Source organism: Myodes glareolus, chromosome 7 (assembly GCF_982192425.1).
Source record: "Myodes glareolus chromosome 7, mMyoGla1.1, whole genome shotgun sequence".
NCBI classification, from domain to species: domain Eukaryota; kingdom Metazoa; phylum Chordata; class Mammalia; order Rodentia; family Cricetidae; genus Myodes; species Myodes glareolus.
In genome coordinates, this window is record NC_142032.1 from 86,910,026 (window position 1) to 86,934,103 (window position 24,078).

General features: G+C 47.4%; 1 protein-coding gene across 1 annotated transcript in view; it reads right to left on the bottom strand.

Annotated features, from left to right (window-relative positions):
* Xylt1 (xylosyltransferase 1) overlaps window positions 1-24,078 on the bottom strand; it is a 282,801-nt gene that overhangs the window by 180,402 nt on the left and 78,321 nt on the right. The window contains exon 2 of the mRNA XM_048460178.3: window positions 16,799-16,837. Coding sequence (XP_048316135.3) covers window positions 16,799-16,837 — 39 coding nt within the window. The remainder of the gene's footprint in view (window positions 1-16,798; window positions 16,838-24,078) is intronic.

Genomic DNA, 24,078 nt, shown 5'->3' on the forward strand with positions numbered 1-24,078 from the left:
TTAGCCTGAGAACCTGAGTTCAAACCTTGGGATCCACATAAAGGTGGAAGAAGAGAACCAATCTTACTAGATTGTCCTCTGACCTCCAGACATGTGCTCTGGCACCCAGTCCAACACCAATAATAATAATAATAATAATAATAATAATAATAATAATAATAATAATAATAATAATAATAATTTTCAAAAATAAAAAGTGAGTGGCGGAGAAAGCTCAATGCATACAGCCCTGCACACGGTCACTCTCTGGGGACCTCCCTGCCACATCTGCACTAGTATGCCCCCCCCCAGCCCTGGGCTTGTTCAGGAAGCTGAGGTCTTAGGAGTCTATGGGGAGAGAATGCTAGTAGGGTCATTGAACTTGAACTTACAAAGGCAATTATTTTTACTAATTCTGATTAAGATGTATCATGTCCTTTGCTTATGAATGCAACTGTGATGGCATTGACAGGTACTGAGACCTCGGCACTGATACAAGCTGCTGACATGTTCACGTCACACTACCTGGTAGCAGATGTCTCAGGTTACTGCTTACTCCTCTCACTCCTCTGACAGCAGTTAATACATCTGCTGACAAACCTAGTTAGCGAGCATACTAAAACACAAGCAAGCACAGGGGTACCCACAGACTGTTGGTTTTACATGTATTCTGTAGCTGTATTTATTGTAAATGTTTCCTGTGTCTTACTATGTATCCACTTTTATTTTGGAATATTATTCAGAGATGGTATTGCCGATGCCAAATGGATCCTTGATAGAACAGAGGTGCCAATAACCTGCTCTAGACTATAGGCTCCTTGCAGGTCAAGTATGGGCTCATGCATATCTTAATTCTGGTATCTAAAGCACTGGTTGGTGTGTGCTACGGATTTCCAAAGAATGAATTAAGGTAGTCTGGCTGCCTATCAGAGGAAGTAGTCTATCTACATACTTACATATTTATCATCTGTTTGTTATCTATCTATCTATCTATCTATCTATCTATCTATCTATTGTCTGTCATCTAGCATTCCATCACTCAATCAATCACATAAGTATCTATGTATCACTCTGTGATCCTTCCTTCCACACAGTTCTCTATTCATCCATTATTTATAATAACACCTATCCACTCACTACCCACCCACCCATTCATTCATCTACCCATTCATCCATCCATCCATCCATCCATTCATCCATTTATCCACCCACCCATCCAATCATCCACTCATCCATCCATCCATTCACCCATCCATCCAATCATCTACTCATCCATCCATCCATCCATCCATCTATCCATCTACCCACCCACCCAACCAATCATCCATCCAATCATCCACTCATCCATTCATCCACCCACCCATCCATCTAATCATCCATCCATCCATCCATCCACTCATCCATCCATCCATCCAACCATCCATCCATCCATTCATCTATCCATCCAATCATGCACTCATCCATCCATCCACCCACTCATCCATCCATCCATCCATCCATCCACCCATCCATCCATCCATCCATCCACCCATCCACCCATCCATCCATCCATCCACCCACCCACCCATCCACCCATTCATCCACCTATCCATCCATCCATCCACCCATCCATCCATCCATCCATTCATCATTCAACTATCCACCATCTAACATCCAATATCCACATCTCCTACTGTCCATCCACTTACCATTCATTTCTCCACCCATTACTCTATCATCCATTCTGCTTTCCATCCGTCCATGCACTAACCATATACCCTTTGTCTCATCCAATCCACAGCTCTAACTTACACCACCTCTATTGTCAAACTGCTGGCTCAGCTCAGCAGTTCATTTGGGTACTTGGAAAAGGGAAAACGTAACTCAGTGTAGAAATAGGTGGCATTATTCTCTTATGTGGCCTTGGGCATGATTTCCCACATGCCTGTGGCTTTGTTGTCTCCCAGAGTACTAGCATAGAGTTCTGTCTCCAGCTGTCATACCACAGGCTGGGCCATGAGCCCAGGCATAGCCCTGAGCCTGTGCCCAGACCGTTGACTCCCCCAAAGAATCCATTGATTTCTTGCTTTTAAAATAACACAGAGTGGTTGAGTCTCAAAGGATAGTCGTGGCTATTACTAAATCCACCCACTGTGCCATGGTGGCCGAGTTCTGCTGAGAACTGGAGCTTGCTCTCAGTATAACCTTGGGTGACTTACTTAGCTCTCTCCCCTCAGTCTCCTTTTTCTTTACAAGCTGGAGGGCAGCCACACTGTCTCACAGGGGTTTCTGGAACCTTCTTAGAAAAGAGATTGAGTTTATTCTTGTGAAGAACTAAGCATGATGGTCTGCACATAGTTCAGGGTTCAAGCAGTCAGAGCCATTACTTGTTTCCTTTGCTTCAAAAGGGCAGAGAATTGAAGTGGGACTTGGAATCTCGGAAAGGAAACGAGAAACCAGCAAATACCTGTTTTGGCAAATGCTTCAATCCCTTACCCCAGTATTTGTCAAGAACAGCACACATTAACAATTGCCCATGCTTTTGAAATAGAAAACAGGAAATCACTTAAGTGCTCACAGATCTGGAGGAGCCTCATGCAGGACAAGTCAGTTTCCCTTAACATCATTTAAAACACGCGCTCTCTGGGCTGGTGAAATCTGGTCACTTATACTACGGATGTCAGAATGACTAACAGCTGTGTTGAAAACAGGAAAACGAAAAAGAGCCACCTACATATCTAACAACAGGAAATCAACTCACCAGCAAAGGAACAGCTCGTGCATTCAACTGATATTTATCCAGCAGTTTCTATGTACCTGATACCAAGCCAGGTGCTAGAAATGGGACTGGAGAAAATAGAATCCTAATAACCAGGAAGATTAACATGGGCTGATATAAAAGTGAGGATAGAGAAACAGGAAGTACAGTCATTATACAATATGGGTCATTAGATTCTGTTTCATGGAAATAAACAAATGCCCGTCACCAGACACACACACACACACACACACACACACACACACACGTACACGCACACACAAAGGACAGATGATAGTTATGAACAGCAGTTACCTGAAGAATGGAGCAAGGGTCTATGGATTTCACTTGACTTGATAAGCCTTCATATGGTTTCATTTTGCCTTGATTTACCAGGTGCTTGAATTGCTTCAGCACACCATCCAGTGGGTTCTACTCTCAGATCACATGGACAATGCAGCAGTTCTCCGGCTTTCACGGCTAACACTGGCCCAAACCACTGTGGCGTCCCTGTGGCTCTTGCCACAGCCTCCACTTCTAACCACGACAGATCATTTGCAGCCGGGAGCCACCAATTCCAGGGCTTCCCAATGAAATGTGGAAGCAAATTCATTTCGAAATTCAACAGCGGCCCTACTGAGCTGTCTCTCTGCTCCAGCTTCACCACACTCAGAGTGCCCGAACTCAGGACTTTGCACCAACTGCCCCTATTTATGCAGCTGTGAGATGTGCTCATCCGCTTGCTCTCTGTCCAAATGCTGCTGCATGGACTTGTCCTGTCACATTAAAGGGGGACTCTTTCCCTGACTTAGCTAACTTGTCCAGAGTCTTCTGCCTGATGTACTTTCTATTGCACTTACCCTACTGACATAACCACAATTCTCACTTACTGCCCTTCAGTGTGTGAGCTTGGGAGGTCAGGACCTCAGTGATAACTCCACTGCTTTGACTCCAGACTCTGACAACAGTGTTTTGGGCACGCACAGTAGACTCCCAATAAATATTCAGTGCATGAGGAGTGTGATAATGATATAGTCATAGAGTAAAGCTATGATGACTGCGACCATGAAATCCAAATTGAGATAGGACCCACAAGTCCCCAAAGGCAAATTTGCAAAAATAGAAAATAAAAACAAACCACATTTGCAGCCAACCCAACTCCCCTCAGAAAACACTCTGGGAGGAACCCCCAGAGGCTGCCAGAACCTACAGTGGCCTGTTGTCCTAAACTGATGCTCTATACACAGGCTTCTTTCACCGAATCCAGGGACTGATGCCAGTGAGGTCTGAACACGTCATAGTGTCGGGGCCCAAAGCCACAGGCTATTTCTGGCGGTGCCAGGGGGAGCCCACACCCTACTGAGACCGCCTAGCCAAACAGATCTGAAACCCCAGTCAATGTCTTCACTGTAGACATCAGGGATGCAGTGCTACGTTGTGTTTGGGGTTTAGCTTGCTGCCTCCTGGAGAGTAGATACCGGGACTGGGAGGTCCTACTTCCCCAAGCAGAAGCTGGAGCCCTTGGCTGTGGTATAAAGACCTGTGACCATGCCTTGCTATTTTATAAATGTAAAGAACAGTAGAAGCCTTTTGCTCGGCAAATCAGTGCAGTGAGGGAGAGGCTCAGTGACGTGTTTAGCACAAGTTCGTGTGAGGTCATTTAGGAACAAAAACTGAACGCCTGATCAGTGGCTTCACCCTGCGTCACCAGCAGAGAATCGGTGGGGTCATAGGTCATGGATTTTAGCCTTTTCACACACTCCTTGTTTTAGCAGGTAGTCCTCAGCCAGGGATGACTTGTCCCCCAGGACCATGTGGCTAAGTATGAAGACATTCTTAACTGTCAGATTGTAAGGGTGTGTCGCTGGCAGTTCCTGGGTAACCCGGGATTCTGCTGAATGCCCTACAGTGCAGATGGAAGTGAAGAATGAGTCTTTCTACAGTGTCAGGGCACCACAGTTGAGCAGCCATGGATGAGTCAAGGTGTGGGGGGGCGGAGATCAGGGCACACCTGGAGCCCAAGGGCACAGTGCAGCTGCAGGCAGAAGAGCAGAAAAGCAGGGTTAAGATCAGGTCACCTGGTAGAGGAGTGCTTGCCTGTTACGGACGAAGGTCTATGTTCTATCCTTAGTGCTGGCTAAACTCTGGAATGATGGAGTGCATCTAAAACACCAGCATTCAGGAGGTGAAGGCAGGGGGATCGGAAACTCAAGGGCTATCCCTGGCTACTTACTGAGTTCTAGGCCACCCTGAAATACATGGGACCCCCTTGACAAAACTTAATAAATAATTAAAGTAAGTGAAATGGACCATGTTGGTCCAGCCTCCACCTGAGACTTACTGAGCTGCCATCTAATGAAGGTGAGTAGTTGTGACCTCATCCATTGTCTGGCTATGTCTGGGCACACTCAGGAGAGGTGACAGAGGGTGACAGTGGGGACTGTGAGAGGACTGTATGCAAGGGGTTTGCGGGGGCTCATTGTGGTTCATCCATCACTACCAACTCCCCTCCAGATGGCCTAAAGACAGGCGGGACCCATATGCAGCCAGAGAAGGCCTCGAGAATCACTTTGAACAGTGCCCATGAAATGAGAAGGTGTTTCCCGGCCCATCGCTGGTGCCTGTTGGTATTTGATTCAGTACCTGGATACTTCCAGCAAGCATCTCAGAACCATTTAGAGCACTTGAAGCTCTTTCGTCCAGCACTGAGCAGACTCTGGGAAAGCTCCTCAGTGTTACCCATCTGTTACATAGGCTAGCAACTCACTTCCGTTCCTCCTGTTCCAGCCTCCCTGCTCACCCACTAATGGCAAAACAAGAGCTACTAGGTCTCTCAGAAAGCAGAATTGGAATTGCAATTAATAAAATACTCCTTTTCAGAAAGTCTGAAGCCACAGGAAGGGCTACAATGTACCAGAGAAATGTCTGGGACCCTCCCAAGAGCTCTCAAAGCCACAGAGAGCGGTGGCGGCACATTTGTGAAATCAGATTTGAGAGTAAGGGCAGTTAGCGCTTCCTGAGGTGTGACAGAACAGGAAAAGAATGGTTTTCATGGTCTTTGCTGGCTAGAAGAAAACGTCTGGTGTGTCTGTCTGTCTGCTACAGACCCAAAGAAAGAATCTGAAGGCTCAGACCTTTCCCAGACCTGAGAGACCTTTCTCTCAGTCTTCCCTGGAAAAAGAAACACTTGAATTATGAGAGACAGAAGAACGTGAGGCAGTGGCAGGGCTATTGTCCTATGCCCCAGGCTTCACTTCTCATATGTTTGAGTCCTCGGATATTAACCTGTTTGCTGTTTGGCTCAGTTACAGGGGAAGACTGTCACAAGATGACAGCCACTATCCTCTCGACAAAAACATTACACAGCCCAGACTCTTTCCCCAGATCCCTGCCTGCCCTTTCTTCTCTTCAGACATCCTCCCTCCACACAAAGACCCCTTGTTACATCAAAACACAGCCTTAGATGGTGGTGACTCAGCTTGGAGAGCTCCTCGAACAGCGGTACTGGGTCACCAAAGGGGTAGCCCCACCACCACCCCAAAAAAAGGTGACACTGCTTTCCCAGGGTATGATAAGGGACCACAGGAGGAACTTACAGTCAGTTCCAGTTTTACAAAGGAAACTGGCAAGGAGTGTGCTCCAAGGCAGGCTAGACCTGACAGGTGGCACCACTCTGGTGCTGGAGATGGAGGAGGAAAGGCAGAGGAGCTCCGGCTATGTGATGGATGTCCACAGGTGGCAGAGCTCCATAGGGGCACAGCCATGCATGGAAAATGATCACACTGCATTGCCTGCCTGCCTCCTGCCTCCCACTCCTGCTTCTCTTAGCCAGGGCAGTGACAGTCTTTATTGACGACAAGCGCCAAGGTCAGCCTCTTGGGAGACTGGAGGGAGGTGGACAGTAGGTCTAATGAAGATGAGGAGGGGCCACCCATCACATTTCATTTCTCTGCTGTCCAACGTGAAGACAGTCAAGGACACGTGAAGATGCCAGAGTGGAGCTGCCAACCGCCTCCCAGTGTCCACCCTCTGGTTTTAGAACTTGTGGCTCTCACCTGACTGCCCCAAGGCCTCTGGGTAAGTCTGAATTGAGCTGTACTGCTGGGTTGCTGGGACCAGGAGAGTTGTCCAGTCACTCTGGGCCACAGTTTTCTCACTCAAAGTGGGAGCTATGATAAGATTGTCTGAGAGAGAGGCCGACTTGAGGCTGCTCTGCCACTCAAGAGTTCTCATAGGCAGGGACTCAGTGTCTATCCCCACAAAGGACTGTGGGCATGATTAGAAAAGGCTACGCGTGCACAGTGCTTAGCAAAGTCCTAGGCATGTAAACCTTGCAACGACTATCAACAGTAAGCGGCCTCACTCAGGTCCTCTCTGGCCCGCCTAGGAATGTTTATATCTCCATGCACCTGACTGTCCTCCTGCTGTTGATTTATACGAAAGGCATTTTCATGGGTGAATTATCCTGGCAACCAGGACCTACAAACCTAGCTTTAATGTTCTATCTCTGGAACATTCTCTTAAGCTCCCAAATGTGTGCAGCTCTACTTGAAAACCCCATGGAGCTGACAGCCCAAGCCTCACAGACCTTGGCACATGACAGACTTATGCCAGATGTCAGTGGGGCCTCCTGATGCTGTGAGTCAGGGCAAACACAGCAATACATCTTGTCCCTAAGCTGGCAGTAGCCAAGGTTTCCGCCTCAGTGTTCAAAGTCCATGGGGCTCTTTGAGTGCAGACACTGTCTGCTGGCAGAAAATCTCTATTTTTTTTACTAGATATCGACACCAATCTACACTTCTATATACTTGATTTAGTCTATTTCCATAAGAACATATGATCTATACCTTAATGCACAGCCACATCTCTAGCTCACCTACTTCAGACCAGTCAGTATCGACACCGTCTGTATCCCTACCATATGGAAACCACACTGCACTAATTACTACTTCTACAAAATCTGCATCTTTACTTCACTGCAGTATCTTAGCAACATGGCAGTGAGGACAATAGGGCTTCCCCTGTCACTTGGCTGTGGTTCCGGACTTATCACTGGTATAACGTTGGGCTTCAGTTGGTTCATCTGCAGGGTGGGGTTAAAAGTCATACCTGTCTCGCGGATTCTATCTCCAGACAAATTCAAGCTAAACTGCTAAATTCAAATCCTGTTTCGTTTTGGGCAAATAATGGAGACTCCTCATACCTCAGTTTCTCATCTGTGAAAGGGGAGAGACAGCAACACGCTGCACACAGGACAATGATAAAATGTGAGTGATGGAGTCCACGCCAAAAACTTTCTAAGTTTGAGTGAGGGCTTGGTAAATACTAGCTAAAAGTATGAGGTTGCTACGTACACATAATGTACAGGTACCATCTCAAAGGAAACACACTCACTGGTTATTGTTGGCATATAAGGGCTTAATACATGCTCACTGGAAGTACTAGCTGCTAAGTACACACAGGACACATAGTAATCATGTCCACACAGTCGTATTCAGTGGGGGTTGTTGTTATGGTTGGTGCATCTGAAATGGGCTCAACAGGCTTTTATTTTGCCAGTTCGGGTTTCCATCTTGTGTTATTCAGGGAGACTGGAATTTTCAGGAGGAGAGATCCAGCTGACCAAAGTAGGTCACTAAGAGCAGGCGTTTGAACTGCTATGGCCTCCGAACTATGCCTCTGCCTTCTGGTCTACCATGACGTGAACAAGCTCTGCTATGTACAATACTCCTACTGCCATGAGCCCCACATCACCTGCCTTGCCTTTGGAGGCTGAGGCATCGGAAACCATAAGCTTAAAGGAGCTCTTCCTCGCCGAAGCTGCTTCTGTCAGGCACATAGGTCATCGTGACATCAAAGTGATCAATACAACTGCCATTGCCAACAAGAACAATGGCTGTGTGTGTTCTGAATTAAGCAATGAACTCAAGCCCCCGAGTATTGGGGTTAGAGACTGAAGAAGGGTTATGCCAACTCCGTCTATTTCCTTGACTCTGCATGTGGCTGGGCTCTGGAGAGCCGGCCAGCTATTTGCAGAATGGTGGGTGCCTCACAGCAGTCGTGAGTAACGAGGACGAGAAAGCCTGGTCATGGGATCACAGATCTTTCCTGGATGCAACTTCCTGTTTTCTGCCTAGGCAATGGTCCAGTCCCACCAAAGTTAATTAAAGATCCGCAAATCAGAGCCAGCAGAGACAATGACAGTAAAGGGCTCTGCTGTCCCCCAGACCGGTCTGCTCTGCCCCCGAGAGGCCCGGCTCCCCACAAGGAGGCAGAAGATAGGAAAGCAATTTGGTCTCTGCCATTCTCAACAGATGCTGGGCACCATAAGAATTAATGGGCTGGAGACTCAGGTAAGGGCCATTCAGAAGCTCCTGATTACTTCAAAAACCGCTCTCTATGGAGGAAAAGGTTAATCGAAGCCCAGAGCTGGAAGAGAGGCGAACAGACGGCAATTGCTTTAATCCCAGTGGTGGCAGGAAGGCTTCCAGAGAAAGAAGTTTATACAAAAGAGGCTGTGCTCAACCCAGAAAAAGGAACAGAGCCTAGAAACCAGGAGACCTGCTCCAGTAGTCCAAAGCCTTGACCAAGCCCTCTCTGAACCCCAGCCAAGTAGCTGAACTTTTATTATGCTTTTGTTTGATTTTTGTCATGCTGTTGATGGAGCTCAGGGCCTGACACCTGCTAGGCAAGCGTGTTACCACTGAGATACATTCCCAACTGCAATTTCTTAAAAAACAAAACAAAAAACCCCTGAATATGCTCTATATTAATGAGCCATAAATCTTGTAGGAAATCATCTCTCCTGGTGAGTTTTCCTTCCACAGTCATAATTATCCAAACGAGATGTGCCCTTTGTGTGCAGTGAACACACGGTTATGAATATTAGGGGGAAGGGTTTATTGTGCTTATAGTCAAGGTCAATGCCAATGCAGAGGGGATGAATGTGCCATGGCTAACACCTGCCGGCTGGCTAAAATCTTACATTAAGTGGAGTTAGTGACCTTTGAGCATAAACAATAATACCAGAAAAGCCAGCACGGCCAGGCTGAAGTATCTTTGTGAAATACACTGTTGAGAAGCAAACAAACACACACCATGGCTTCTCAACCTTGACACTATTGGTATTTGAAGCTGGGAAACTTTCAGAAGGAGGGGGACTGTTCCATTGCAGAATGGCTGGCAGATCCCTGTGGCTTTGAGTTATGACAGTAGGCACGTCTCTAGTCATAGCCAAATGTCCTCTGCTGGCCAACAGCACCCTGGCTGAGAACTACTGGTTTTATGAAGAAGCTCAGGTCCATTTCCACAGCATCCATAACTTAGCTGATGGCAGCCATCCTCCAGATTCCCAACATCAGTCCCCACAGAAGCACAACACACCGAGGCCTCAAGCTCCCTCCCACTGGACAGTCTTGTGACCAGAGTGACACCGGATGGCTGGGAATTTAGGTCCCTGCTCTTTCCCTATCATTTAACTTCCTTCATTCTGGCTTAATGTGGCAAGTCCTTATCCGTCTTGACATTACGATGGCACAAAGCAACGAAGGAGTTTGAAGCAGCTCACATGGATTAATTGAGCCTAAGGAAAAGTGGCATTGTTGTTATAGGCTCCCAGACAGAATATGCAAAAGTTTTGGAATGTGATTACTGTCATCTCTTAGCAAGGTTAACTCTAGACTGTGCCAGCTCCACGCTCCAAGCGCACCTCCCATGGAGTGTAATTAGCCCAACACTAGAGGGCTGAGGCCAGAGGATTGAGAGTTCAAAGACAACCGGGGTTAAACAGTGAGACTCTCTCCTCTGTATCAGTAAAGACAAAAACAAAACCTTCAGCTCCCGTGAGAGACTTTGCTGAGCAAATGCCTCCTACCCACCTACTCTCTTAGAAGCAAAGCGGCTCATTCCATGCTCTATAGCTACCAATACTAAGGGTATGATCACAGGCTCACACTTTTCTCACTCGAGTCTTGCACCATGATGCTCCAGGTGGAAGTTTTCTGCCTCGCTTGCTGTCACAGCCTTGCTGTCACAAGGCCTGGCCTCTGCTGGCCTCAGAGCTGTTTACTGAATAACGCCAAGATGAATAGATTACACAGTATAATTTTTTAGGCTTCCATTCCCTTTCACATTCCCTGGTTTTGTTTGTAATCCTCCTCCTGGCCTTAGTAACATCTTTAAAGAATGTGACTGTCACTCCCTCCCTCCATGCCCCCACTTAGCTGATCAAAGGCATTCAAGTACCTGGTTAGCTGTGACTTCCTGCCTGTTGCCCCTAATCTCCAGGCCCTGAGAGATCTCCATGTAAATGAAGCTCTGTTTCCCTCCGACTGAGCCAACCTCAGAAATACCCAGACTGACAGATCTTCACAAAAGAGCTCCTTCAGGACAGCTCCCCAGACATCTCTGCATTTGAGCAGAAGCCATTTACTAATCAACGGAGGGGCCCTGGGGGTAGGAGTCAGCATGTGGAGAAGGTAAAATTAAATGACAAGAGGCCATGGCAATTCGAGTAGGTTCAGAAATGATAGTCCCCCTTGAGGATCAATGAAAAAGAATCAAATAAGCATTCAGATTTATCACAACATTATTGATGTTCAGGGAGACAGTCGAGTTTTTGTTGTTCTGAAATGAATTTTTTTTGATTGTGTCTGAAGCCTAAGCCGTTTACCCACAGGCCTTATGGCAACCTATGTGACATGAAAAAAAAAAAAAGCTCTGTGAGCATAGCAGTCGCTTTATCTGTCTGTCTCTGTATCCATCCATCCCAAGCATCTATTTGTCATTGGCTATCTATACAACTGTCTGTCTATATTCGTCCAGCTACACATCATAACTTCTACTTGTATACCTAAGCACAGCTATGGATACTTGTGCAAAGCATTCTCTCCATCTATCCATGTAGTCATCTGTGCATATATCTTGTGTCTATCTGTCTGTCTATCTGTCTTCTTTCTTTCTTTCTTTCTTTCTTTCTTTCTTTCTATCTATCTATCTATCTATCTATCTATCCATCTATCTATCTATCTCCTATCTGTGGCAGTTTGAATAAGAATGGAATCTATAGGCTGGTATGACACATACTGTTTGCTTCTGAATCAAGCAAGAAGTAAGCTCTCAGCTACTGCTCTAGCACCATGCCTGCCTGCCTGCCGCCATGCTCTACTCCATGATGGCTATTTCCTCAGTCTCTGAAACTGTAAGGCTAAAGAAACTCTTTCTTCCATAACAGCATGACTCCCACTATCAGGTAAGTTGGGCTAGACTTGCAATGGTTCTCACCCTGCGGGCTGCGACCCCTTTGCGGGTTGAACAACCCTTTCACAGGGATCATATGTCAGATATCCCACAGACCAGATATTTACACTATGATTCATAATAGTAGCAAAAATACAGTCATGAAATAGCAAGAAAATAATTTTATGATTGGGGGTCACCACAACATGAGGAACTGTTATTATTGGGAAGGTTGAGAGCCACTGTTCTATAAGTTGCATTAGTCACAGTATCTATTTGCAGCATAGAATAATAAGTAAGACACTATCCGTCTGCCTACTATCTATCAGCAATGTGTCTGGCTGTCATCTATGTATCATCTATTCATCCATCCACCCCCAGCTAAGTACATTCACAGACGGTGGTTTATAAACTTCAGAACTGGTACGTCTGGCTTTGTCTAAGCATTAGCAAATCTGTCTACTGATCGCAGCAATTTTATTCTCTAACCTAACAAAACAGAGGCTGCAAGGAAAGATTCTGATGTCATATGACCCTGAGCCTGACACCCATCCACTGCTCCGTCCTTTCTGTGGGACCTTGGCTAAGCTATCTGACTTTTAAGACCTTTAAGTGCCTCATCTGGAAACTGAATCTAATAATAGTGTGACTGGTAATAGGAATGACAATAATGATTCCAGACCATTAACCAAATATAAGGTCCTTTCAAGTGTTTGTATTGTTTGACTTTTTCATTCCAAAGTCATCTGGTTCCCAGGTACTTCTAACCAGAGACCAGATTAGTGGTCATCACTGTCAAGTGGAGCTTACTTGAGACATCCACAGGAGTCGTGTGGTATAGAGTGATCTGACACCAGGGACTTGAGCATTCCTCACCCCTTCATGATAGCAATTTGACCACTAAGCAGAGAATCCTGCTGCTGCCAGCAGATGCTAAGTTCCATCACACTGATGGCAGAGGGCATAAGAGGACCCTCAGTGACCAGCTGACACATCTCCCCCAGTTCCACATAACTGTGTGAAGAAGCTGACACATCTCCCCCAGGCCATAGGTAAGGACTCCTACAATTATTATCAGGCCGAGAGGGGTGCAGGAAACAAGTGGGTATATTAGTGGCCCGAGATCCTGTTCAACCTAAACTGACAGCAAAGCCATACTGCACATGTGTGATATAAGGACATGGCTCACGGTGGTATCCAGTCACACCCGAGCTCCTGGACTCTAAGACACAGCAGGGAATCCCACTGGGAGCAGAAAGAGCATTATCGAAGGAAGAGGGAACCTAGTCAGGCTCAGAATTTATATGAAAGCTGTCTCTGCAGGCGGAGCTCCTCCAGGCCTCCATACCCGCCATCTTCCCCATGGCACATGGGTCACATTTAGGATACTACTTTTTACCAGAAAATCTAACTTAGTCTTCTTGTCTGACTTACTTCCTGGAGGGAAGATGAGCAGAATTCCATTGCATATCTTGTGATGTACAAAGTCTCATAGGCTTTGAGGCAAGTCACAAAAAACATTTGTACTTTGTTTGGGTTCTAATGATGAGTATGTGTGTGTGTGTGTGTGGGGGGGGTATGGGTGTGTGTAGAGGCCAGTGGTCAACCCGAGAGTCTCTCATTGGCCTAGAGTTCATCAAGTCGTGTATGTTGGCTGGCCAATGAGTCTCAGGGACTCACCTGACTCTGCCATCCAAGTTCTGAGATAGAGGAGCACCATGATGTCCAGATTTATTTTCCTAATGGGGGCTCTGGAGCAAGCACTTCACCAACCGATACAGCTCTTCCCACCCGCTACAATGCCTCTCTAACATGCAAAGTCTAAAGTCATAAAGACAATACCCTACAGCTCCTCCCACCACCCCAAAGGCCGTGGACCAGTTGAGACTGGTGGGGGCATTGCTGAAGACTAATGGAACCCTTCCTCCAAAATGTGTTTTGCTCCACCACACTGAGGCTTGGGTCCCTGGAACTCACAGAACCTTAAGAGTGGACACTATGGAGGGGCTCTGCCCCCTCATAACATGCTTTTCAAAACCATGGGCACCCTCCCTTGTTCCCATGGAGGTTCTGAAAAGATGATTGGATGACGTCCAGGGCAAAGGACATGGGATGGTCAAGTGCAAGGGAGAAGAGTGGCCTTCTGGGCTCTGGACATGGACTGCCTGTCCCCAGTATTCCTGAGTAGAACAAGCTGTCTTCTGGGAAGGGTGGAGCAAGAGAGGAGAATTATCACTCCACAAGCCACCTCACAACATACCCTGAGAGTATCTTATGACCCAGGGTAGACAGGGAGGCAGACACTTCCCAAAGTGCAACACATAACATCTGGGAATTCACAGAAATGGTTTTGGAGGATACCAGAAAGAAAGCTTTAATCATATTTTTGTAACATAGAATTTATTCAATACAATGCAAGTGTGTGTGTGTGTGTGTGTATGTATGTGTGTGTAGATACATATTCATATCTGCATATACCCAGGCATAGCTCTTCAAAGTTGTGATTTCACTAATAGGACTGATGATATAATGTCTTTAAACTTTGACCCCACAGGAATCTTGGATGGGATCTTGCCCATTGTGGGAAATAATTATTAGTTGAAGACATGGTTCAACCTCGGATACTGTTCCCTGGGTGCCGTTTTTGTTGTTGCTGTTGTTTGTTTTTTTTTTTTTTAATAACAGAACCTCTCATTGGCCTGAAACTTGTAATATATTGGCTGCTTATATATTAATGACCCTCCACCCCGCCACTAGGTGATAAACTGGTCCCCATGGATGAGACAACTCTAAACGTCTTCACAACCGTCTCAGATATCCTCTGAGCGTTAAAATTAAAACAAAAAGAGTGTGCAAAGAATGAGCAAAAGTAGAAGAGAGGACATGGGATCCTTCTCCTCAGAGACATACTGCCTGTCCTGTTCTGCCATCCCTGGGGTCTGCTCCTCCCTAGGGCAGCTACAGTGGTCTGCACCCCGGGATAAAAAGACAGACAAGCAGAGAGAAACCCCGAAGAAACAGTTCTCTGCTGTGTATGGGCATCTTAACAGTCAGGCCACCTTAAAGCCTGGTGGGTTTGTGACTCTCCTCGCTCTCACTGGAAAGAATCAAGCAGAGATGCTGAGTGGCCAGGACCCAGGGCTGGGGGAAGGCAAGGGAAAGCAGGTGGTATCAGCCAGCATGCCACAGAAGGCCCCAAAGGGCTGTTTCTCATCCATTAAATGTGCAGTGTGTTTTACTGTGTCTGACACCTGGAAAGTGCTCTCTGTGGGGCTCTGAAGGGGGTCCAGTTTGTCCTCCTTTTCTCTTTGCTCTCTAACCCAGGCATGGAGTTAAGGAGACCATCAATTCAGAGACACAACACCTTCGAGGCCAGGAGGAAAGGCTGCAGTGCTGTGGTATAAGAGCTTATGCACACCCAGGTACCTAGATGTTCCGATTATTTCCCGTGACTCTCACCAGGACTCTGCCAGGTGGCATGTTCTAGATGGAGAAGGAATGACTTGGAGTTCAGAGAGTCTCATCAATGCCACAAGACTAGAAGAAACAGAAGTGTGTTCTACCTGGATCTCAGTGATTCTGGGGCAGGTACTCACAAAGAAGACATAAGGACCTGGCCATATCTTCATCTCTGGACCCATAGGTCATCTGCCCCCACACAGAAACACAATTCCTATCTAGATCATTCAGAATATCCCACTATCCAAGCAGACAGAATGTGCAACTTCCTGCTCTGGGATCTGGGTCTTGCTATTACAGTGTCTTTGGAGACCCATGAAGGGAAAGCTGTTGCCTGCCAGCCCAAAGGCTGGAGTCTGTCTCTGAGTGGAGAGGATTAACTCTTAACCCTTAAGAGTTAATCCAGGTGAGATGGCCAGTTACCTGACAAGAGGCCACCGTTCAGAAAGGCGAGTCACCTTAAGTCATGCTAAAGCAAGAGGAGAAATAGCCCTCTAATGAGATAATGGCCTTTTTTCTTCCCAGATTCCCTGCCCATTAGTGCAGTCCCTACAGGCCGCCATGCAGTTCCTTTGGGTCTGCCCACCTCTCTCAGCCAGGACTCAGAATGATGTCGCTTTCCCTCTTTCTTCTCTCCTGTCTCCTTCTTTCAGATGTCACCCAGAGCCCAAGCACCCTCTCTCTGGACCTTTGGATCATTTTTCCACTCTTCATCTAAAGCCCTCTTCCAACTGTGTAGCTGCTTGTCCACCACGTGACTGCCCTCTATGCTGGCTTCCCTCAAAAGGCATGGCCCTTTCCTCTCTCTGTTTCTTTCCTCCGGGCGGCTGCCAAGCATCACGGCTTGTCTACCTGAGAGCTTTCTTTTAAACTCTAACGAGATTGTTTCCACGCTTCGAGTTGAGCCCGTTCTTCAGTTCTTTTTATTGACAACACTAAGGCTGTCAAGAGGAGCCCCAGTTTCCCCGGCAGCGCTGGGTAACTCTAGCAGGACTCCCCACATTTCCGGTGGCATTGGGCAGAGTCTGTCAAATCAGGAGCAGAGGAACAGCACCATCTATGACCAGACATTGCGGCCTCTGCTCTCCCTCTGCAGTCACCTGCTTCGGATCACGAAGGCAGGGGGATGCCTTCATTGACCTGCCTGCACATATGTGTATGTATACAGAATTTCCCACACATATGCACAATCTACCAGTGTGGTTACACCTGGCTGTGCACACCACACACACAAATGAGGCAGGAGGGCATTGTGACATGCCCGTCTATCCCTTCTGAGCCCCCCCCCCCCCCCGGGGCTCAGAGGACACACAGAGACTACCACAAAGCACTGATTACAGAACCTCGGGGTAAAAATAAAAGGCAAAGACCACGAGAGGCACTCACCTGAGTCTCTAGGGTGATCAGTGGACTCGGGTTTGGATCCTGTGGGGAGAACAGAGAAGACACTCATAAATGGTGAGAGGAGGGGAGTCAGCTTCCAACCTGAACATCGCTTTCAACCCAGCTTGCTATCCCAGTCGGGTGGGGCCCGTCAGGTTCTGTCTTCCCCATGCTCTGAGGACTCCAGAAGTTGACCCAGTCTGCCCCCTACTGAATCCCAGCTCTCCTTTCCATTTCTAAGCCATGAAAGAGGCCCCAGATTGTCCATAAGAAGATCTGCTAAACAATGAGGTGCTGAGAAGAAGGGGATGTGTGTGTGAGAGAGCAGGCTCAGTTGGGAAAGTGTTTGCTCCACAAGCGTGAGGACCCGAGTTAGTGCACTGGCATAAAACGCTAGGGCAAGGATATGCACCTATAATCTCAGAGCTGGGCACAGTGGCAGGCAGATCCTGAGGGGCACTGCCAGCCAGCCTAACCTACCAATGAGAGACCCTATCACAGAAAAGTGTAGCTGGCTCCTGATGAAGCTGAGCTTGTCCTCTGACACCCAGACATTTGTACCAGCACACACACATGCACCATACACCCATAAGGTATTCATAAGAACACCACGTACCCACGTGTGTGAGCGCACACACACATACGTATACACACAAGAAAAAGGAAAAGCACCTTTTCCATTCATCTCCAGTGTGTTCAGTGCCCTACCACCCCCCATACGAAAGAGACTTGGGTCCATAATAGAATTAAACATAAATACAAAGTTCTGGTTCATAACAAGATTGTGAGATTATGGCTAATCTTATAAGAATAAAAGACATGAGAAAGAGACAGGAAAGGAGGAGCAGACTTCTGTGTGAGTCGCACATTCCAGCATGCCAGGAAAGATCTTTTCAGGCCAGAGAAACATCCCATTCACTCAGTCTTGACAAAAGCCAATTGACTGGGGATGCTGGGTGGTAAAGTCTGGGGTCACAAAGCATAAATTCTGGGTCGGGGAGGGACAGATAGAGGAGGCACCGACTAATGGGAGGTGATGGCATTCCTTCCCCCAGTGGTTTCCGAGGCAAACAGGAAACCCGGCACATAAAAAGGCTATTTCTGTCTATACCATGTCTGCTCGGAACTTAGACATCATATGTGTTCATGATTCTGGGAAAACCACCTTTGGCCACTTCTACATAGAATGGCCATGCTTTTAAGGCCCTGGGCAGAAACCCAGCTTGAAGCTTGGCTCTGTCAAAACAGATTTTCCAACACAGGCTTCTAGGAAGCCACGCAAACAAGCACCAGGCTCCCTTTCTCAAAGTACCATGAATAAAGGGCAAGGGAAGACAAACTGTTAACAGTCTCAACTCCTGCTAGAGAAGAAAGACCATTTGATTTTTCTGAGAGGGGGGGATTAAACTTAGGGCCTCATGTAGACAAGCACTTCCACCCATCTCTTTGATCTGTATTTTGAGGCAGGGTCTCTGTAAACTGCCTGGGCTGGATTACTGGAACTCACTGTATCGCAAGCTGGCCTTGAACTTATATTTCTCTTGCCTCCGTTTCCTAAATTGCTGGGCTCACAGGATTGCATCATCAAGCCTGATACCATTTGCTTCCTTTAAACATATTTTACATTATTTTATTTATTTTTTTTCTGAGACAATGTCTTTCTGTGTAGACCAAGCTGGCATGATACTTGCTATATTGCACAGGCTCAACTCAAACCCACGGCCATTCTTCTCTTATTGGGACTTCAGGAACACACTACCAGACCATCCATTTCCTTTCTCAATCTCTATGGCAATTATCTTCCTAGTGGCACATTTGAGGCATGCTCTCAGGCACATTTTGACCTCTGGACTTCCCCCAATTCCAGGTGTCGAGTCCAAGTCCCAGCACATCCCTGGCACAGCTCAGGGATGTTGCCAAGGAGACACCTCGCTCACTCTGGTTTTCATACCAGCTGAGCACAGCAGGTCCTTGCACCGAGGAAAACACTGAGGTGAGCTTTCTCTTCACTCTGCCACATTGCAAAGCTGACCCACAAGGAACTGATGACGGGTCCTGGAGAAACAGCTGAGACCTTCCCCGGTTATCTCTCCTGCCCTTTTCCCAGGAGAGGATTCAGCGATGACCCACCAGAAGGCTTACTGAGATACTTAGGGTGAAGGACCCAGCCTCACTATTCTCCCTAACCTTACAGAGACCCCTCTAGCCACATACTTATTGTTTCTATGATCGATGATGTACAATGCTGGAGAGCTGAGCCTGGCTCCCTGTCGAGCAGCCACACAGGGCAGGACCCAGTTTACTCTTGCAGAGACAGATTCAGCCTCCTCCTGTCTGCGGCTGGCAGCAGACCCCGGGAGAAGGAGACCCGGGAGCAGCAGATCCCGGGAGCAGCAGACCCCAGGTGCAGCAGACCTCAGGAGTAGCAGACCCCGGGAGCAGCAGACCCTGGGAGGAGACCCCGGGAGAAGGAGACCCCGGGAACAGCAGACCCTGGGAGCAGCAGACCCTGGGAGAAGGAGACCCTGGGAGAAGGAGACCCCGGGAACAGCAGACCCCGGGAGCAGCAGACCCCACGAGCAGGAGACCCCGGGAGCAGGAGACCCCGGGAGCAGGAGACCCCGGGAGCAGGAGATCCTGTTTGACCCACACTATGAGAGTACATAGCCTGGTCTTCATGTTACCACCGGCCTGAGCGTACTTATCTGTTCTAACTGTCCCTCTGCCCATATTCATTGAGATTTGAGTCAGAACAGAAAAAGCTGTAGCTCACTCTCAAAATTAGCCACCTTCTCCAAAGCCAAATCCTAGCCAGTGCTGCACGGGGCATTGGGTGAATGCCCAGATTAATTAAGTCGTGCTTCACGGCCCATTTGGCTATTGTGTGGGGCTTATGCTTCGTTGCTCAGAATCCCAAGACAGCGAAGAAAGGGGGAATGCCATCCTGAACCCCGTAAGAACGGCTTCACTGGGAAAGACCTTCCTTGGAAAGCCAAGGAAAATCTCTGCCAACTATGAGGATGATATCAAGTGACTGGTCTCTTGACACAGTGCAGTATCTACTCTTTATCTGGAGATCCCAAATCACAGACCCTGTCACACACAGTCAGGACTCCAAGGCTAATTTCAAAAGCTTCTGGGAGAGGGAGCACAAAGGGTCCTTATTTAGGATCTTAATTAACTGGCCAGGAAGTGGATGAAGCACTCACAAGGGGCCTGTGTCGTTAACGTTGGGCTGTTCTCATGCCAACCACACTTCCTTTTCCTCCCTGGGTGCACACTGAAAATGTGAGACTCTCCCTAACCAGCAGGGTCCCGAGGACTCCAGGTATGGCTGCATATCTGTGAGGTCTCACTCACAGTAACAACCTCTTTAATTGGAAAGGCTAACGAAGTGGAACTGGGTCAATGATGCCGTCTGCCTAATCCATCGTGTCTGTCTAAATTGGGACTCTTAGGTTTACAGTAGAGTAAATTCCTGTCTGTCAGAGAGAAGGCTTTAGGAGACCAAAGGGGAATTTGTTGCCCGATCCAGTGGAGTGCTCCTGGAATCGTAATGAGGATGCAGGACCATAGAACCTCCTGTGCAAAGGAAAGCCCTTAAGGCACCTACTGCAATGACAAGCTGGAGAAGGCAAGCAGAGAATGGAGGAGAGCGAATTAGCGACCCTCGTTCCTCGCTGCTCCCTAGAGTCACACTCTGTGGATGTGGGACTTTGAGGTTCATCATGGCACGCTGTCCTACAGCTTCAGCTTGGCCAGGGCCACTTCACTTGATCTGCGGGAAGTTTATGAGGACATGTCATCCACATAAGTGAAAGATACGCTTGAACACGACCCTCTGGTTTTGTCATCTCAAGAAGAATATGACTCGGGTGGCCTGCTGGTGCAAGGAAGTGGAGACCCATGTGGAGAGACATGGAACCAACCTGCAGCTTAGACTAAGCCTAACCTAGACCAGCTGGCCTCTAACCAACATGAAAGCGCAGAGGAAATACATGCCTGCTATTTTCATGCCCTGAGTTCGAGATCATTTGTTACACAGCATGACTGTGGTCATATCTAACCGATATACTTTCTAAACACTGACCTTGAGAGAACTAAAAAGTTTTGTCAGAAACCCCTACAACCTTGCAACTCACTTTTCTTAAGTCTACAAATGCATTCAAAGGAAAACAACCTGAAAAACTATACCGAGTAGCTATCATTCATCAGGGTTGGGCCCTCTGCTAGCTGCACCACGGCGTGAAGCGAGATGCACTTGACCATGAGAACCCTGCATGGCCTCTGAGGTCACCTTCTGCATCCTACAGGATTCTTCAGAAGGAATCACTTGCGGCCAATAAACGCTAAAGGAGATGTCCACTAAGGATTCTCTTTCCCCATGAATATACAACTTCCATTCCTCGACCTTATTAACTTTACTACTTAATCAAGGCTTAGAACAGTTAAACACTGTTATGGGAGCATTCCTTGTTCAAAATGCTTGGAGCCAGAAGTGATGCCAGAATTTTGAGCATCTACAGTAGTTACATGAACAGACCTGATGCCCCCTTTTCTGATTTCAGAGAACTGTAGGTTTGCAGGGAAGGGGATGCTTACAAGCAACAGCAGCTGATATTTGGTGAAATCTTTCCACATCCCAGGCCCTGGGCTTGCCTCCTATACAGTCATCATCTCATTTCCCCTGCAACAGCCCTCAGATGATAAGCTAGAGAATCTGGTGGCCAGAGAAAGTGAGAACAACCTGCCCAAGGTCACACGGGAGAGCACCGAGCCATAGATGGTCCTCTCTCTCATGGAGAATAAAGCCTGAGAGGATAGCCCCACTGGGAAAAAGTCATCTTACACTTTGGCTTGTGTCTACTGGAGACATCCATTCAGCAATAAGCAATACCATGTCAACAAACACCAGAACGCCCCTCACACACATACACTTTAGTATCTGTATACATGTATACATCATAGATACCATTAAGAGAAATGAACACAGATGCCATGACCATCCCGTAGGATCAAGTCTTCTGACACACGAGGTTGATCCCTGCCACAAAGGGACCTTGAGGAGTTAGCCAGATAGGCCACATGTGCTTACTGAGTTCTATGCGAGCAGCTTGCTCTGTGCCTGCCGGTCACCACAGGGAAGTCAAGCATGAGTTGGAAAGACTTGGTGTACACTTGCCTCTGGCTAACTGTTCAATCTGAGGAGAGTCAGATCGCAGTCTTAGAGAAATGAAACTCATCTGTCCACCACAAGTTTTGTTCATAAGAACAGGAAGCTGAACTCAAACACTGTCTAGTCTGTGGAGACCAAAGGCCAGATTCTAACAAGCAATTAAACTCCAGTAAAGAAAGCAGGGAGAAGGAAGGTGTGCCTTAGAACCCCAACCATGCACCAAGCACTTCTGTGTTTTTGGTTTTGCTCTAAGGACACCACAGGCAGTTTGTTATTGGACATTAGGCAATGCCTTGGGGCGGAGGTGACAATGACTCATGCCTTCCACACGAGCCCTATGAAGTCAATGGGCCCTTACAGTACACCCTGTGTCTCAACCATTCCCGTGAGATGTGTCTGAAGACTAGCTTGGCTCTCTCACACTGTGAACCCTGTGATTGTGGGTAGAAACTGGAAAACTTCCACCATGGAGACGTGCTCCAACCAGGGGCAGAGCTCAGCTGGTTCCCTGCTTACCATCCAGCACAAATCCCTGGGTTTACCTGTCGGCACCATATAGCCTAGGTGTGAAGTTACATGCCTGCGATCTTAGCGTGTGGAAGCTAGAGGAAGACTGGAAGTTTGTTCAAGGCCATCCTCGGAGACATACTGAGTTCCAGGCCAGCCTGAGCTACATAGGACCTTGTCTCAAAAATAAACAAAAAAAATATGCCTTTAATTTAGTTATTTAGCACCAGGGACCTGTGCAGATTCTGGAGCTCTTCATGGGAACACAGATAGAGAAGGACTAAAAACATCACCCCTAAGCGCCCCAACACTTCAGAGACACAGGCTTGCCAGAGGCCACCAGTGGAAGCTGAGTCTGGAAACCAAGTCAGAAGCCCTCTGTTTTCCTTTCCTCCCCCAACAGAAGCGATGGAGGGAGGAGGATGGCTCTCGGCTCAGGGTGATCTGTGAGAATACAGGGAAGGCGCGGTGGAGTTCATGAAAGCAGGGTCCGGTGGGTGTCATTCCTTGCATCTTGGTGGACCATAAGATACATTTTTCACTAGAAGCAGGGTAAGAAATAAGCTACACACACACACACACACACACACACACACACACACACACACACACACACACACACCATTAGCAATCCACTTCTTTCAGCTAGGTTCTGCCTCTAGACCCATAGGCCTGTAGGATCAAGTCTTCTGATACATGAGGTTGGGCGAGGGCATTTCACTCCCAAATCAAAATGCCTTCAAAGGACACTTTAGTTATATAGACAGGGGTCAGAGCCTAACCCAGGGTAAGGGTGCTCGGGGGAAGAGAGGGCAGGTCAGAGGTCAGCTCTGAGTTCAAATCATGCTTAACCACTGTATTAGTTTGCTTGACTTGCCATAGCACCACAGAGTGGTCGATGCGAACAACAGACATTCATGTCCTCACTGGTCTAGGGTCTGAAGCCCTAAGTCAAGGTGCTGCAGGCTGCTTTGAAGTAGTCTCTTCTGCTGGCTTACAGAGACCCCTTCTTAATACCCTCTCATGGGACTTTTATTCTAATGGTTCCCTGGTGTCTCTGAAGCCAAACCTCTTCGTGCAATGACAGTGGATCGGATGCCCCACCAAGGTGTTGTATCACTTTTTTAAAGAACCTATCTCCAAGTGCAGTAGCATTTGGAGATACTGGGGGTTAGAGCCTCCATGAGGACGGCTGAATGGACACCATTCAAACTGCACCAAACAGCAGTGACCTCAGGCGAACCCTGCAGAGCAGAAGAGACTAGCTTCCCCCATAGCCGTTGTGAATGTGGAGCATAGAACTTATTGTGTGGGACATATATAGTCATTCCTAATACATTCCTAATATATACCTAATAGGTATAAACCTAGAGCGACCTGGACAGACCTAGAGATACAATGCCCTCATCTTTGAGAGCAGGAAACAGCTGGTATTGTCAGCCCTCCTGAAAATCCCATTAAAACAGATGTTTAAAAGATGTGAATGCTTTTAATCCCAGAATTCACTTGGATCTCTGTGAGTTTAAGGCCAGCTTAGTCTACATAGAGAGTTCTAGGCTAGCTGGGGCTACGCAGTGAGACCCTATCTGGAAAAAAAAAT